We start from the raw sequence: 15,924 nt of genomic DNA, 5'->3' as shown, positions 1-15,924 counted from the left end.
AACCTCTATCTTGCAATTTTTTTTTTAATATTTGACTGAGCGGGAGTTCGAACCCAAAACCCATGAGATTTTAGATGAAGGATTAAAATTAAAGATTTCAAATTTGAGGGACAAAAATTAAAGACTAGTGCCTTTGAAGGGCACTCCGCACAAAAAAAAAATGCATCAAATTGTTTTCGTTCCTAAGCATATAGAGAGTTGAGACTTCTAAAACATAGGAACATTACACCTTAATACCTTTTGGGCAATTCGCAGTAATACCCTTATTTCGGGGTGGTGCGTAGTTTTTGCCCATCAAAATAAAAGTATTTAACTTTTGCCCTTTGCCTAAAACCTCAAGATTTTGGGTTCGAACTCCTGCGCAAGCGATTTTTTTTAAAAAAAATCGCTAGGCAGAGGTTGCCTACAAACTTTGCACCATCGAGCATAGTTTGCCTACAAAACTCTACCCAAGACGAAATTTGCGAGCAAATATGCCCGACATGGTAGTTTGCTCAAAAAACTATGCTTAAGATAGAGTTTTGTAGGCAAACTATGCCTTAGCAAACTCTACCTTATTTGCTGTTTTGGGCAAAATTCAGCCTTAAGGCGAACTTACCTTCAGCACTTGCCTTAAAACTGTTTTAAAATTTTGCCTTAAGGCAGTTTTGTAGTAAAAAACTCTTGCTTGCGAATCCAAGTTTACCCTAGGCGTTTAAAAATTAAAGACGAAGGAGGGCCAAAAATTAAAGACGCAAATTAAAGACGAGAATTGAGGGCCAAAAATTAAAGACCGGTGCATTTGAAGGACACTCCGCACAGAAATATGACATCTTTTGGTTGGTGATCTAGTTTACAAAATAGTTAGATTTGGTTTATTTGCACAAATGTCCCAATTTCAGGTGGTCTTTAATTTTTGTCCCTCAAATTTGCAGCCTTTAATTTTGTCCTTCGCATTTTTTTGGCTATCCAACGTAGTCTCAAGTTTACGGAAGCTGATTATCGCACGATCAAACAAGTCATTAGTTTGATTGGCGTCGACCAATTCAATAGTTGACTGTAGCATTCCACGCCCTTACCACGTGTTGGGTCAAATAGCTTTTTATTCGGTTATATTTTACTAAATTTAAATAACTAACAGTTAAATTAGCTTAAATAGTATTAACCTATTATAACATGTTAAATTATTTAGATACGCAAATATATTTTATAATATCAATATATATAACTTCCTTTAATAATTTCACAAATTACAAAATTGGTGCCAAAGGACCAATTTTTACATGCTAACTTTGCACTTTGTGTCCTCAAGAAAACAGCTGGAAAAAACATAACAACGACGTCGTATGATCAACATAGAGTTTGTTTGAATGGGCTTAAAAAAAAGCAACAGCTTATAAGTTAAAAAATAAGTTGGGCCATCAAAATAATAAATCAGGATAGCCTAACCTTTTTTTGGCTTATGAACTATTTTCAGCTTATAAGCTGCTTTAAATAGGTTTAAACCAAATAAATTTAATTATTTTTTAAATTTATTTTAAATATAAAATAAAATGATTAAGCGAAACACCAAAAAAAAAAAAAAAAAAAAACTAAAAACAGGTTATATGCTGTTTCGAACAACTTATAAGCCGAAATCGAAAACTTGTCGGGAACAGGAAATAAAAAAAGAAGTCGGAATCTTGCTAAAATTTTGTACAGTGTTTTTTCTCCTTGTTCCTGTTACATAGAGAGCATTCAAGAGCAAAAAAAAGCTTTTGATTTGATGAAAAAAGCATCAAGATCTGTAGTGAAAATTGAGAGGAATGGGAAAAGAAATGTGTTTTGAGTGTCTTCAACGCCAAATTCAATCAGATTTTTCAGACCAACTCATCTTTAATTATGGTCTTTCCAATTCTCCTCTTCCTTTTGGTTCAACTGCCATTGTTCAGGTACCCTTTACTTAAAAATAGAAAAAAAAAAGGAAAAAGACTGCACCTTTTTGTAATTTTGTGTATCAAGAAGAGTTCTGTAGGTGTTATTGATCATGTGTTATACCCTTTTCTGAAAAACACCCAAAAAAAAAAAAAAGGAAAAGGAAAAAGATTACAACTTTTTTGTAATTTTGTGTAGCAAGGATAGTTATTTGGGTGTTATTGATCATGTGTTGTACCCTTTACTTAAAAACACCCAAAAAAGGGATAAAAGATTACACCTTTTTGTAGTTTTGTGTAACAAGAAGAGTTTTTTGGGTGTTATTGATCATGTTTGTATCCTTTACTTAAAAACACTCAAAAAAAGGATAAAGATTACACCTTTTTGTAATTTTGTTTAGCAAGTAGAGTCCTGTGAGTATTACTGATCATGTGTAGTACCCTTTACTTAAAAACACTCAAAAAAAGGATAAAAGATTTCACCTTTGTTTTAATTTTGTGTAGCAAGATGAGTTATGTGAGTATCACTGATCATGTGTTGTACCCTTTACTTAAAAAACACTCAAAGAAGGATAAAAGATTACAGTTTCTTTTGTAATTTGTGTAGTAATAAGAGTTCTTTCGGTGTTACTTATCATGTTTTGTGTACCCTTTACTTAAAAACACCCAAAAAAAAAGGATAAAAGATTACAGCTTTTTGTAATTTTGTGTAGCAAGAAGAGTTCTCTGGGTGTTAATGATCATGTGTTGTACCCTTTACTTAAAAACACTCAAAAAAGGATAAAAGATTACAGCTTTTTTTGTAATTTTGTGTAGTAATAAGAGTTCTTTGGGTGTTACTGATCATGTGTTGAACCCTTTATGGAAAAGAGTAAAGATTTCAGCTTATTGTAGTTTTGTGTAGCGAGAGGAGTTCTGTGAGTATCACTGATGATGTGTTGTACCCTTTACGAAAAGAGAGAAGAAAAAAGGAAAAATGATTGCACTTTTTTGTAATTTTGTGTAGCAAGAAGAGTTCTTTGGGTGTTACTAATCCTTTTGGTTGTTGATTTTTGCAGCCTTCAAGTTCAAATGGAGAAGGGTTGCCACAGTTTCAGTTGACTTATCTGCCCCTTAATAAAGATAGTTGCTTGGCCAATTACATGTATGATCTCGTATTTTTTCTTGCATTTCCCACCCCCTTTAAAAAGGAAGAAGGAAACTTAATGTCCATTGAAAGCAATAAAAAGAATCTTAGTGGGCGTTTGGACATAAAAAATGTGAAATGTGAAAAAAGAGTAGTATGCCCTTTCATAAAGATAGTTGCTTCGCAATTACGTGTACAATCTTGTGTTTTTCTTGCATTTGGGCACCCCCCCTTTAAACAAAGGAAACTCACTGTCTATTGAATGCAATTAAAAAAAAAAACATAGTGGGTGTTTGGACATAAAAAATGTAGTTTTTGGGAAAAGTTGAAAAATGGTACTATTTGGAAATTGGAGTTGAGTTTGGACGTGAATACAACTTTGAAAATGTTGAATTTTTGTGAGTGATTTGGGGTGAAAAATGTGAAAACAAGTGAAAATTATCCATGCCCAAACGGGCCCTTAGTGTCTCTGCGCCTTTTCTTGTGTTCCTCTCCCCCCTTTTCTTAAAGAAGAAAAATAACTTATTGTCTATGCGAAAGCATTGTGAGTAGCAAGTATGAATTCAGGAGGAAGGTTACAATAGGTTGATGGACCAGACTAATAATGAATTCTCAATGAAAATAGGATTTACATAGCCGATCCAAACTAGTTTAGTAATGAGGTGTAATGTCCCAAACCTTTCACCCTTGAAAAGAAAAACTTGTTGTCTATGTGAAAGCATTACCACTTCCTAGCTCGGATGCAGGAAGAGGGTAGCTATTTGTTGATAGCTAGTGCAAAGTTAGTCTATATGTGATGGACATTTTGTCAATGAGACAAATAAAAAATAAAAAAAAATAAAAAAAAGAGAAGAAGAAGAAGAAGAAATAGCTAACTCCAACTAGAATTGACAGTGATGGTTATTGATCATTTGAAGAGGCCGATTAGATGTCTTCACAGAATCTTTCTGGGAATGAGTAAGAATTTGATATTGGTTTTACCAATTATCTTTTGAAGACTCATTCGTTTGTGAGAGGGGAGTGCAGTAGCATATTGTACGAGAATATCTTTCCTGTACTTGTTTGCTACCTTCTATATGTGTGTGGCACTCTTTTGGTACATTTACCTAATGAATATTGTGTTGATTGATTGTTGTGTGTGTGGGTTTGGGTTTTTTTTTGGGGGGGGGGGGATAGTTTCAGTGCTTTAACACAAATATTGTTAATTTTCTTTCCCTTCCGTTTCTAATTTTCTTCTTGTCATGGTGTTTTTGTACATCAAAAGATATTCTATAGATATACTCCATCCATTAATTTATATGTCAGTAAATACTGGACACGACGTTTAAGATATTAATTTGGTCTATGCATTATATATGATAGTGGATATAATATTAACTATTAACCTATTGATTATTTATTGAAAATTTTAGAGAAAATATCACATGGAAGTTTAAAATTTGAATAATTGTGAATTTGAATTCTTGAATTTGTAGAGAAATAGAACGACATCTAACATTTTGAACATCCCAAAATAGAAAGTGTCATATAAGTTGGAGAGGAGGGAGTATCGTTTTTTTGGTTCGACATGTCATTTAGCCATTTGAGTAGTTGGAATAATAGTATGTAACTCCACTTCCCAAAGTGAAAGCAAAGAAGAATCCAAAAGAAAACTTGTCACATACTCACATTTGATAAGTAGTAGACTGATTTTTATGTACATATTCCCACTTCCCAGTATAATCCTATGGTACTATACTTATAAATATAGAAGGTTATACAGCTAAGGTCCCCTTCTGTGCAGTAACCAGTATCTTTTAGAAGATCTTGAAGCCACAACGAATAGTGGCAGTGGGCATGCAGTTCCGGTGGCGATTGATCAGGTTCAAGCTGAGGTCAGTGTTGAACTTTCCAGTGATAAAACTTCTTCATTAGCAACTGGATCATCTGAATGTGAAGATTTGCAGAATGGTGGAAGACATAAATCCCTATATGGATTAGGGTGTCAAAATGTGACCTGTAACATTTCTGGTACATTTTCTTGCTTTAGGACACTGACTGCCCTGGCTCCAGTTGCTCGGATTGGGATTTCTTCATCTTCATTAGTTGAAGGCATTGTATCAGAGTTCTTAGCTGGATCTCTTGAAGATCATATTTTACATTCCCTAACTCTCATGATAGAAGGTAAAAGATCAGGACGAGAGAGTGTGAACTTTCTTAGTTTAGTGGGGATTCCTTCATTTGTCGAAGAACAATTTCCTGGCTGCATAAGGCATCCAAACATTTCTCCAACTTTGGGAATGCTAAAAAATTCCGGTCAACTCAATTTGTTGCTTCCAAAAATGCCACATACCTTGGAAAACATTCTTCACTTTAGCCCTAGTGCCTTAAAGTCTGACTGGCATATCCGGTATTTACTCTTCCAGCTACTATCAGGGTTGGCGTACATGCATGGTTTAGGTGTTTCCCATGGTAATATCTGTCCATCCAGTATATCATTGGTTGATTCCTTATGGTGCTGGCTTCCCATTTGTAATAAGTTCCTCCAAAGCTCTGATTCGATTTCCAAAATAGAGGGTAGTCATGATTCAGGAGTTAGATGCTGTTTTGACGGGTGCTCTTTACAAGGCCTTTTTGCTGACCTAAAGCTTTCCCAATCTACAGATTGGCATTCTATCTTTAAACGTTGGTGGAGGGGCGAAATAAGTAACTTTGAATATCTTTTAATCTTAAACCAATTAGCAGGGAGAAGGTGGGGTGATAATACCTTTTATATTGTAATGCCATGGGTTATAGATTTTAGTGTGAAACCTGATGAGAATAATAACACTGGATGGAGAGATCTAACTAAGAGCAAATGGCGGCTGGCGAAGGGTGACGAGCAATTGGACTTCACATATTCGACATCTGAAATACCTCATCATGTATCAGATGAGTGCCTCTCTGAGCTGGCTGTCTGCAGTTATAAGGCAAGGAGGTTGCCTTTGACTGTTCTGAGGATGGCTGTTCGTTCAGTTTATGAACCAAATGAATATCCTTCTACCATGCAAAGACTATATCAGTGGACCCCAGATGAGTGCATTCCAGAATTTTATTGTGATCCGCGGATATTTTATTCTATACATTCTGGGATGTCTGATTTGGCTGTGCCTTCATGGGCTGGCACCCCTGAGGAGTTCGTCAAGTTGCATAGAGATGCTTTAGAAAGTGATAGGGTTTCACAACAACTACATAATTGGATTGATATCACTTTCGGCTACAAATTGTTTGGTGATGCTGCTGTTGCTGCCAAAAATGTTATGTTGCCTTCATCCGCTCCTACAAATCTGAAGTCAGTGGGACGCCGACAACTTTTTACTAAACCACATCCTCCTCGGCGGCTTGCCACCTTGGGAATTTATGACAAGACCAGTGAAGCAGAAATACAGCTCCCAACAAGTGATGTGACTGAGCAAGCTCTGGCTTTTGAAACTTCATTTTTGCATGAATTGGAAGAAGCAGCTACGTTTTCTGAGCATGCACCTCACTTGGATCCTATCTACAACTTGGATGTTCATGAAGAGAATATTAGCCCCAGAAAAACTGGCTCTAGCACCAATACTGCCATCCCATCTGTTATTGATGTGAATTACCTTCTCAAGAATATTGAAGTGGGCGATGATGTATCTGCGGGATATCAAGCACTATTGCTTTGGAAGCAGAAATGTTCCTGTTCACATGTTTATTCTGAAGATGTTGCTAATGATATATTTGCAGTTGGCTGCATCTTAGCAGAACTCCAATTGAGAAGGCCACTTTTTGATCCAACCTCTTTAGCTGTGTACTTAGAGAGCGGTGTCTTACCTGCATTAGTACAACAGCTTCCCCCTGACACTCAAGTTGTTATTGAATCCTGCATCCAAAAGGATTGGAGGAGGTATAGTTCTTTCATCACTTTTTCCATCTTTAAAAGCTTGCGTTGATATTATTTCCTGATCTCCTTACAGAACTAACTGTTCTTTCTTCCTTCAATTAGGAGGCCCACTGCCAAATGTCTTTTGGACTCTCCTTATTTTCTAGCAACAATCAAGTCGTCCTATTTGTTTCTTGCCCCCCTTCAGCTTATAGCAAAAGATGAATCACGACTTCGTTATGCTGCGGCTTTTGCTCGACGGGGAGCCTTGAAAGCAATGGGAACGTTTGCTGCCGAAATGTGTGCTCCTAACTGTTTGAAATTAGTCTTGAATCCTTTATCAGATTCTGAAGCTGAATGGGGTTGTATAGTACTGACAGAATTTTTGAGGTATCTAAATCCAGAAGCTGTAAAGAAGCTAGTCATACCTGCTATCCAGAAGATTCTTCAGGTTAGCTTTGGAACTGTCTAAGAGCCTGTTTAGCCATGCTTTTAAAATCATCTTATTTTGAAAAATGCTTTTGCTAAAAGTGCTATTCTTTAGTTACCAGTTTCCCAAAAAAAGAAAAAAAAAAAGAAAAAAGAAGTGCTATTAAAAACAGTACTTTAGGTGAGAAGCTGTTTGTGTTTGCCTAATCAATTTGAAAACCACTTTTGAGCAGCAATTAGTGTTTGGCCAAGCTTTTAAAAGTGCTTCTAAGTGTATTTTCTCAAAAGTGCTTTTCAAAAAAGTACTTGTGGGGAGAAGCTACTTTTTTCAGCTTCTGCTTTACTCAAAAGCACTTTTTCTTCTCCTAAAAGCTCGGCGGAACACCTCAACTTTGAGAAAAAAACACCCTTTTTGAGGAAAAAACACTTTTGGCCTTGGAGTAGCTTGGCCAAACAGGCTATTAATATGTGATGCTTTTGCTTCTGAAACCTACTGAAAGTTTGTTTTCTATCAGGCGAATGGTCCTTCACATTTGAAGGTTTCTCTTCTCCAAGGTTCCTTTGTGCTGGATATATGGAATAGGATTGGTAAACAAGCATATGTGGAGACAATACATCCATTTGTGGTATCAAACTTACATGGTACTCCTTGCAAGAATTCTGTTGCTGCTGCTTCTGTCTTGTTGATTGGCTCTAGTGAGGAACTTGGTATTCCAATTACTGTTCATCAGGTTGTAGCCAACCACTGTTCCCCTCCCCATCCCCTCTACTTTTTGATAGGTGGAAGTAAGAAAATGAAAATGGCCCCTTATTTTTGGTGGTAGGTTCACAAAAATACCTTAAGTATCACCTGAGCAGTTTTGGTCCTTTAAGTTTGCCAAAAGTGAGCACTTTTGGTCTCCATTAAATATTTATCAGATTTTAAGTAGCATAATAAAAAAGGCTTCCTCATCATTAATATCTTTGCTCGCGGCAATTGTGATCTATCGGGAGAATCAATGACTAGTTAAATTTAAACGAGATTATAAAAAAGAAAATATTGAACGGGAACTCGCATTTGGAAGTACAATTTTTGTAGTTTATGTTATTTTTTGTACCTTTCAAGAGTCGGTGCAGCTTTTTGAAGTGCAAGTTTTGTTATTATTGTGTCAGGTGTAGTTTTTCATGTTGTGGTTTTTGACGGAAATTTCTAGTGTTTCTGGTAGATGTTTTTTTTTCTTTTCACAGCTTCGGTTAATTTAATAATCATATTTTGGTAAATATTTGACAGAGACCAAAAAGTGCCCACTTTTGACAAAGTTACAATAACAACATACCCAGTGTAATCCCACAAGTGGGGTCTGACAAAGTTAAAGGACTTAAAATGCTGAAATGATACTTAAAGGACTATTTTGGACCTTCTATCAAAGATAAGAGACTATTTGTCATTTTCTCGGTGGAAGTATTTACACTTTTTGCGAATTTGTTGAAAGTTTATTCTCATGTTGTATGACTAACGTTTTGGTTTCTCACCAGACAATTTTGCCTCTCCTTCACTGCTTTGGCAAGGGTCTCAGTGATGATGGAATTGATGTCTTAGTTAGAATTGGTATTCATAAAGTGCACACCTTCGTTCTGTTTTACAAATATCCTTCTGATTCGCAACCTAACTAGGTGCTTATTATCATCTTTCAGGTAGTCTTTTTGGAGAAAATTTCATAGTCAAACAGATTCTACCATTACTAAGAATTGTCATTCTTTCGTGCATTGACAATTCATTCGCAAATAAGAATGAAACTGCGCAGAGTTGGAGTGCTTTAGCCCTAATTGACTGTCTAATGACTTTAGATGGTCTCACTGCCTCCTTGACCAGGGAGGTTCTTGTTAAGGAGCTTGTTGAAGTATGTAATTCGATATTTACTTTCAATTTGTTTAAATGTCATTAGAATTTTTAGCTTACCTTCCAATTAGTAATGTGTTGAAATGCTTCTGTAGGATGGCAAATTCTTATATCTTCAGGTTCTCATGCAGACCAACTTGGGAATTCAGGTGGTTGAGGTATTTCAACTTCTCTCTCAATTTTTCTCTTGCGCTCTATTTTTTTCCGAAGCTCTGCAGTCTGCTGTAAACTTCACTTCTAAAACTAGTGAGCTAAATTTGATGAAAAAAATATACAGAGGATACATTCCAGAGTTTTATGTCCAAAATTATAAAACTCACTCCCTATGATTATGTCTGCACTCAAACATTTCCATATGATCATCACTTTTGGGCGAGGTAATACAACAGTTGTGCTTTTGCTAGCATAACAAAATACTCATTTCCCTGGATCTTTGAGGACAGTGCATGTTCAGCTCAAGCTACTAGAAGATGTTGTTTATTGATTTTTTAATTTACGTAGCTGCCATGATTTAGTATCAAACCTCCTACTTTAAAAATTAATAGTATTGAACTTTCTTAGTATTATTTTTCTGAGTGAAGTGATAATCTGATAGTCTCTGGGTTTTATTGGCAATAAAGGGAGCATCATTCCTAAAGTTACGGAAACCTCCCTTATTTATGGTCTATGTTTTTTGCGGTTATAGAGAACTACGGAGGTTTTTTCTTCTTTTCTTAGAAATATCTGGAGGTTCAAGTGAAAGTTCCAAATTCTGTTGCTTTATTTATGCTTGTTATCTGTGTAGATGATGGAATTCTTTTGCATGCAAGGGTGCAGTGAGAAATCTGCTAGCTCTTTGTCAGCAAATTGGATCAGATTTAACGGTGTTGCACGTCCTTCCAAAACTCAGGCAACTTCTTGATGAGCTTGCATTCTCCCAGGAGAAAGCAGGTCATTCTAACATCCAGGGAGGAAGCCTTCGAGGTCCCCATACCGAGGGGGAGGAGGAGAATAAAATTACAAGCCGTTTGGACCTTGTGTGGGTTTTTTGTGCCTTTTTTTTTTTTTTTTTGGGATAGGAATAACATTCTCTCGTCTTATTATTTTTCTTATCATGTAATAAGCTTTAATCTGTGCAGGATGCTTTTATATCCATCATTTGCATCTCTTCTTGGTATAGAGAAGCTTCGCCAGTGTTGTGCCACGTGGTTGCTACTGGAGCAGTTACTTCTGCGCCGTTATAACTGGAAGGTGTGTTTCCTAATACTTCCGGGAATAGGATTCTTAGGTTGGAGAGATACAAATTCTATATGCTACACGTTAACATGCCAAGTTGGTAATAACTGCCTCAAATGGTTATCAAAATCAAGATGGAATACTAGAAAAGACTCTTAGAGTGCTGTTTTGCATTACAAATATACTCCGTACGTTTCAATTTGTTTGTCTTAGTTTGACTCGGCACGGAATTTAAGAAAATAAAGAAGACTTTTTAATCTTATGGTCTTGAACTAAAGAGGTGTGTAATGTACAAAATTTCCTTTGAATCTTGTGGTCTTAAATATGCCACGCAGGGTGTTGGATGTAAAGAGTTACTAAATTAGGAAAGAGGCATTCTTTTCGAAACAGACTAGAAAGGAAAGTAAGAAAAACAAATTGAAACAGAGGGAGTATTACTTATAAAAATAAATCACTATATTTTTCATCGCATACCCTTCTCCTTTGTGTGTCAATTTCTGAAATGTCATGATTCAGTGGGAATCCGCAGGGGAATCCTCTCGAAGTGGTTCATCTAGTATATATGCTAGAAAGACGACTCGTGGTGAGAGCTTAACATCCGAATCTACTCCAGCTAAGATGTTGCTCAATGGGTTAGGGTGGTCAACGCCTCAATCACATGGAAAAAGAGGTGCCAAACCGCCTACAATAAACAGAAATCTGTCTAGCCAAAATCAGGATTCTGCTGATAGGAATGCAAGAACCTCAGATTTTAGCAAGATTGAGCCCTGGTATTGGTTCCCCAGTCCAGCTGCTAACTGGAGTGGCCCTGATTTTATTGGCCGTCCTGGTGGTTCAAAGGATGAACTTCCATGGAAAATCAAAGCATCTGTTCTGCACTCTGTTCGAGCACATCAAGGAGTGGTAAGGTCTATAGCAGTTTGTCAAGATGAATGCAATGTTTTCACTGCCGGAGTTGCTCCAGGATTCAAAGGAACTGTTCAAAAGTGGGAGTTGTCAAGAATTGATTCTATATCTGGTTATTATGGCCATGAGGAGGTGTGCCGAATCTATTTCTCTTTATGAAAAAGGAAGTTCTTGTTATATTTTCTCGCTATAATAGGATTATAAGTTTATAACAAGTTAAAGTTATGGCACTAAACAGACAGCAATTGTTTTGTGTTTCCTTTTCTATCTGTCTGCCCCTCATTTCCGAAATTACGTGATGCACTTTCCGCGATGAAATGTGACCAGGTGTTCAACAAACTTCTTTGAAAAATATCAAAAATGATATTTACAGGTTTGAAGAATTCAAGTTCTAATGATCATGTGGTGTTTTCTCTTTCATACCAACTTTCCATAAATGCTTTTGTTTTTTGCTTTATTTGCTGCACAGATGAATGTTATTTTACCTGGCAAACCTTTTATTGAAGAATGATGGATTTCTCCCATTGTCCTATTCCGCTTCTATGATTTTCTTTCCTTATTTAATGCTGGTTTGTTGAGAGGAATTAACTGTTCTGGGCAATGTCTTTTCATGAGCATAAGGTGTGAGCCACTTTCTGGTTTGATATGAAATTTGTTTTCGTGGCAGAGCTGATATAATTTCTTATCAGCTTTCATGCATTTAAGCAAGTTAATAATCTGTACAATGTTCTTGTTTGTCCATGGGTTTCAGTTGGTTGATTGATCGTTCTTGATACTTCATAAGTTTTTCTAAGCTATGTCACATTATTGAATTCATTGTCCTGTTTTGCTAAGTTCTATGCACTTATTTGTCTTTCCTTTACAGGTTGTAAATGACATTTCTCTTTTGGCATCAAGTGGAAGGGTGGCTTCCTGTGATGGGACAGTACATGTTTGGAATGGCCAATCAGGGAAGCTGATATCCGTGTTTTCAGAGTTGCCTACAAACTCTGTGAATCATACAAGCTCCTTACCAAAAGCTTCAAAGTTGAACGTGGAACAAGCTAATATGCTACATTTCAATCCATTGTCAGGTGGAGATGGTAATCTTTACACTAGTATGTATTACTCAGAATATCTGGACAATGTTATTGTCGGTACTGGAAATGGCTCTCTCAGGTCGGTGCTTTCTGGAGTTGTATTGGATTTAAATTGATATTGATACATTCTCTTACATGGTTTATTTGGTCTCCTACTTTCGTATCCAGATTCATTGATGTCAGACAAGGTCAAAAACTTCATTTATGGAGGTGTGAAGCTACAGAGTCCAATTTCCCTTCTCTGATTTCATCCATATGTTCATGGGCTTCGACTAAGCAGCAATATGGAAATCCTCAATATCCATCTTGGGTTGCTGTTGGGCAAAGTTCTGGCCATTGCAGGTTATTTGATGTGAGGAGTGGCAAAATTATTTCCTCATGGCAAGCTCATGATGGTTTTGTTACAAAGGTAGAGTTGGATTTTGCTTCCAGTAAATGGAAATAATAGCCTGTTTGGCCAAGCTTCTCCAGGCAAAAAGTTCAAAAGAAGTGTTTTGTTTTAAAAAAAGTGTTGAGGTGTTTGGCCAAGCTTTTAGGAGAAGAAAAAGTGTTTGTGAGTAGACGCAAAAGATGTTTCTGAGAAGCGGAAAAAGTAGTTTCTCCCGAAAAGTATCTTTTTGAAAAGCACTTTTGAGAAATACAATTAGGAGCACTTTTTAAAAGCTTGCCAAACGCTAATTGCTGCTCAAAAGTGCTTTTCAAATTGATTAGCCAAACACAAACTATTTCTCACCAAAAGTACTTTCGAGAAAAACACTTTTCAAAATAGCTGATTTAGAAGCTTGACCAAACAGGGTATAAAGGGTAACTACTTAATATAGTGTTTTTGCTTGCTTTCTGCCTGCAGATAGCCACACCAGAAGAGCATTTGCTGGTTTCGAGCTCTCTTGACCGCACCTTAAGGATTTGGGACTTGAGAAGGTTATTTTGATGTTAAACTTAAGTCTTACGCTTAGCAATATGAAGAAACTAAGGTCCCCCAAAAATGGGCATAGTAAGATTAGTGCCATCCTGGCCTGGCCTAGATATCTATGACTTCATTCTTTGATATATATGGTTTTTTAGTCAGCTTGGAAATTGCTGCATAGCTTAAAGTCATCGAGCAGTAACTCATTTCCAGTAAAAAATTATTGTGCTCTGCTCTTGATAGCGTACTCAAGCCATATGATAATATGATCTGTTTTCCAATTCTGATACGTTTTTTGTCTTAAGTTATCATTGGGAAAGTGTCATGTTTGAGATAGCCAAACATATATATTCTCCATCCGTCACAAAGCCAACCATGCATGATAATAAGTTAATTGTCTTTGGTAGATTCAGTATATAAGTGCAGATCCGTGATAAATGTATTGTGTGTTTCTATCAAGTGTTTAAAGTTTAAGAATCTCAACTATAAAGGATTCTTTTCTTTCTGCCTGTTAGAAACATATTTGATTGCACAATCCGGCATTTTTGCTCTTTGTATTCCAGAAACTGTCCCCCCGATAGTTTTGATTTCTGCTTATCTTTCTGAAGGAACCACATATGCTTAGTTTATTAGATTCATGTCATGTTTACTCAATTCCATTACTGAGCTTTTTATTGTTTCATGTTTTTAATTTTTTTTCTTTTTCTATTTTACTTTATTTTTATATCACAGAAATTGGAAAACGAAACCCTTGGCTTCCAGAGGTCACACTGATGGTGTTTCTGATTTCTCCATTTGGGGACAAAATGTGATTTCAATTTCCCGCAGTAAAATTGGGCTTTCTTCTTTGGCCAGCTCTTCAGATGAAGTATGTACCTTGCTGTATCTTTTTTACTTTTTAGACACTTCTTTTCTCCTTCCACAGAAATTTGAATATTCTGCTTGCTTGCACAGAAAATAGTATCTCAAGATATCTAAGCTAGCTAGATATATGTCTTGGTAAATACTGGTAAGATAGATCTGGTACGTGAAATGCAACTTACAAATGTTAATAATCAAAAGGGAAAACTTAAGATGGTGATGTCATATCGAGTTTTAGCTGCTTTTACTATGTGCAAAATGGTAAATTCTACTGGCGTATAATTAAATCGAGTAATTGGATCATCTTGTTTGTTTCTTAGGCTCGGTTACGTACGAGGAATGCACTTCTATCTAGTAGTACTATTGAAAAATGTATAGGGTGAAAGTCTTGATACTTGAAATTGGAGAGGTTCTCTTTTCAGAATGAACAACTGAGGTAGACATGTATAGGTAATGATACCTTACTTGTCCAAAAGAAGAAAAGGGGAACTCTTATCATATGACCTTAAGATAATGAGAGATTGCCAATTCAATGTATCAATAAGTTTATGTTTTCCAGCTTATAAAAGTAAATATGAATGCATTTTCTCATTATGTAGCAGTGAATACCCTTCCCTGTAATGGAGCATGGTAAAGTCAAACCTCTCTATAACATCATCATTGGCCCTGATATGTTTTGGCCTATAGCGAAATGTTGTTATAGAGATCACATAATATAACATAACATGAAAGATTGGTTACACCTAAAACATGGTTGTTATAGTGAAATGTTGTTATAGAGGATGGCTGTTCTAGAGCGGTCTGACTGTTTAAATTGGGAAGAGGATAGAGGAGCGGTCATCACTCCTAGAGTTTCTAACCGTAGCATAACTGGAGTTGGGCGAGAAGTCCACACGGGATTTTGCCATACGAAAAATTGTTGTTGTGCATAATAAATGAATCACGTGGTGGCTTATTTTATGTAATCCCCTTCTTTTACCAGAAAAATGTTAGGAATTTCTAGGTATTATACCGGTCGTAATTTGGTGTAGATCAAATAAATGCTGTGGTACTCATTTTCTGAGTTTGCTCCTTGCCTCTGTAAATACAATGCTTGAATCACTACTTGCTTTATTGCTCGTAGTTTGCTTCTTACTGGCTTTAATGAAATATGGCAGGACGTCCAGCAATTTGTTACGCCTCAGTATCTCTACACGGGTGATCGTGAATCAAAGAACGCGTCTGTTTTATCAAGTATAAATGTTTTACCTTTCTCGCGGCTTTTTGTGGTTGGAACAGAAGACGGTCATTTGAAGATCTGTTGCTAGGTTTGAGCCAAAGCCAAATTTGTACTATGCATAGTTCATGTTATAGGTATCTCAAATGGCTTAAGGTACAGGCCATTGCTGTCATGGAAAATCACATTGTTTTTAATGTTCCGAAGTACCTTGAACTATTTGTTATCTAACAATATTCTCTTTTGAACTGTTCAATTAGTACTTTTTGCCTTCCAACTTTCTTAATATTCAAAAGATGTTCGTACGATTCTTGTCGATTTTGGGGGTGTTTGAATTCAGCCTCTCGTTAGGTTACACTGAAAGTTTCTCCACCTTCTTAAGCCGCTCTATCATACCCTTAGAAAGTGACAATGGATGACTTTGACTTTTCGTTTCCACCGGAAGGGCGGACCCGCTTTGAATCTGAAGCGAAGCGGGCTTGTTGGTCTCGATTTCCTTTCCATGCCCTTTGTCAATGGACTACTCACCTGGGCCTAGTTGGC

The 15,924-nt window shown here is 36.5% G+C and overlaps 1 protein-coding gene across 4 annotated transcripts; it reads left to right on the top strand.

Moving 5' to 3' along the window:
- Positions 1 to 1,706: 1,706 nt before the first annotated feature.
- Positions 1,707 to 15,696, top strand: LOC132040601 (protein GFS12). Of its 4 annotated transcripts, XM_059431255.1 has the most exons (17): positions 1,708 to 1,910; positions 2,951 to 3,036; positions 4,802 to 4,892; positions 4,965 to 6,913; positions 7,013 to 7,340; positions 7,834 to 8,049; positions 8,834 to 8,906; positions 8,993 to 9,198; positions 9,293 to 9,355; positions 10,007 to 10,215; positions 10,316 to 10,427; positions 10,929 to 11,450; positions 12,184 to 12,476; positions 12,566 to 12,806; positions 13,245 to 13,318; positions 14,037 to 14,172; positions 15,323 to 15,696. In XM_059431255.1, the coding sequence occupies exons 1-17, from the start codon at positions 1,785 to 1,787 to the stop codon at positions 15,470 to 15,472; spliced, it is 4,875 nt and encodes a 1,624-aa protein (XP_059287238.1). In that variant the 5' UTR covers positions 1,708 to 1,784; the 3' UTR covers positions 15,473 to 15,696. The 4 variants fall into 4 exon arrangements, 3 of the variants coding, with proteins under 3 accessions (XP_059287238.1, XP_059287237.1, XP_059287239.1); XM_059431254.1 differs by having other exon boundaries at positions 4,802 to 6,913; XM_059431256.1 differs by lacking the exon at positions 1,708 to 1,910 and having other exon boundaries at positions 5,048 to 6,913.
- Positions 15,697 to 15,924: the final 228 nt, after the last annotated feature.

Source organism: Lycium ferocissimum, chromosome 12 (genome assembly GCF_029784015.1).
Source record: "Lycium ferocissimum isolate CSIRO_LF1 chromosome 12, AGI_CSIRO_Lferr_CH_V1, whole genome shotgun sequence".
Lineage (NCBI taxonomy): Eukaryota > Viridiplantae > Streptophyta > Magnoliopsida > Solanales > Solanaceae > Lycium > Lycium ferocissimum.
Note: the sequence above shows the minus strand (reverse complement) of the source record. Positions and strands in the feature narration are given on the sequence as shown.

What these genes read in the sequence shown, in the direction of transcription:
- LOC132040601 (XM_059431254.1), top strand. Translation starts at nt 1,785, where the DNA reads ATGGGAAAAGAAATGTGTTTTGAGTGTCTTCAACGCCAAATTCAATCA. An exon ending in TGGGAATTCAGGTGGTTGAG is followed by an intron (nt 9,356 to 10,006) that starts GTATTTCAACTT and finishes TTTGCATGCAAG; the next exon opens with GGTGCAGTGAGAAATCTGCT. An exon ending in ATGATGGTTTTGTTACAAAG is followed by an intron (nt 12,807 to 13,244) that starts GTAGAGTTGGAT and finishes TTCTGCCTGCAG; the next exon opens with ATAGCCACACCAGAAGAGCA.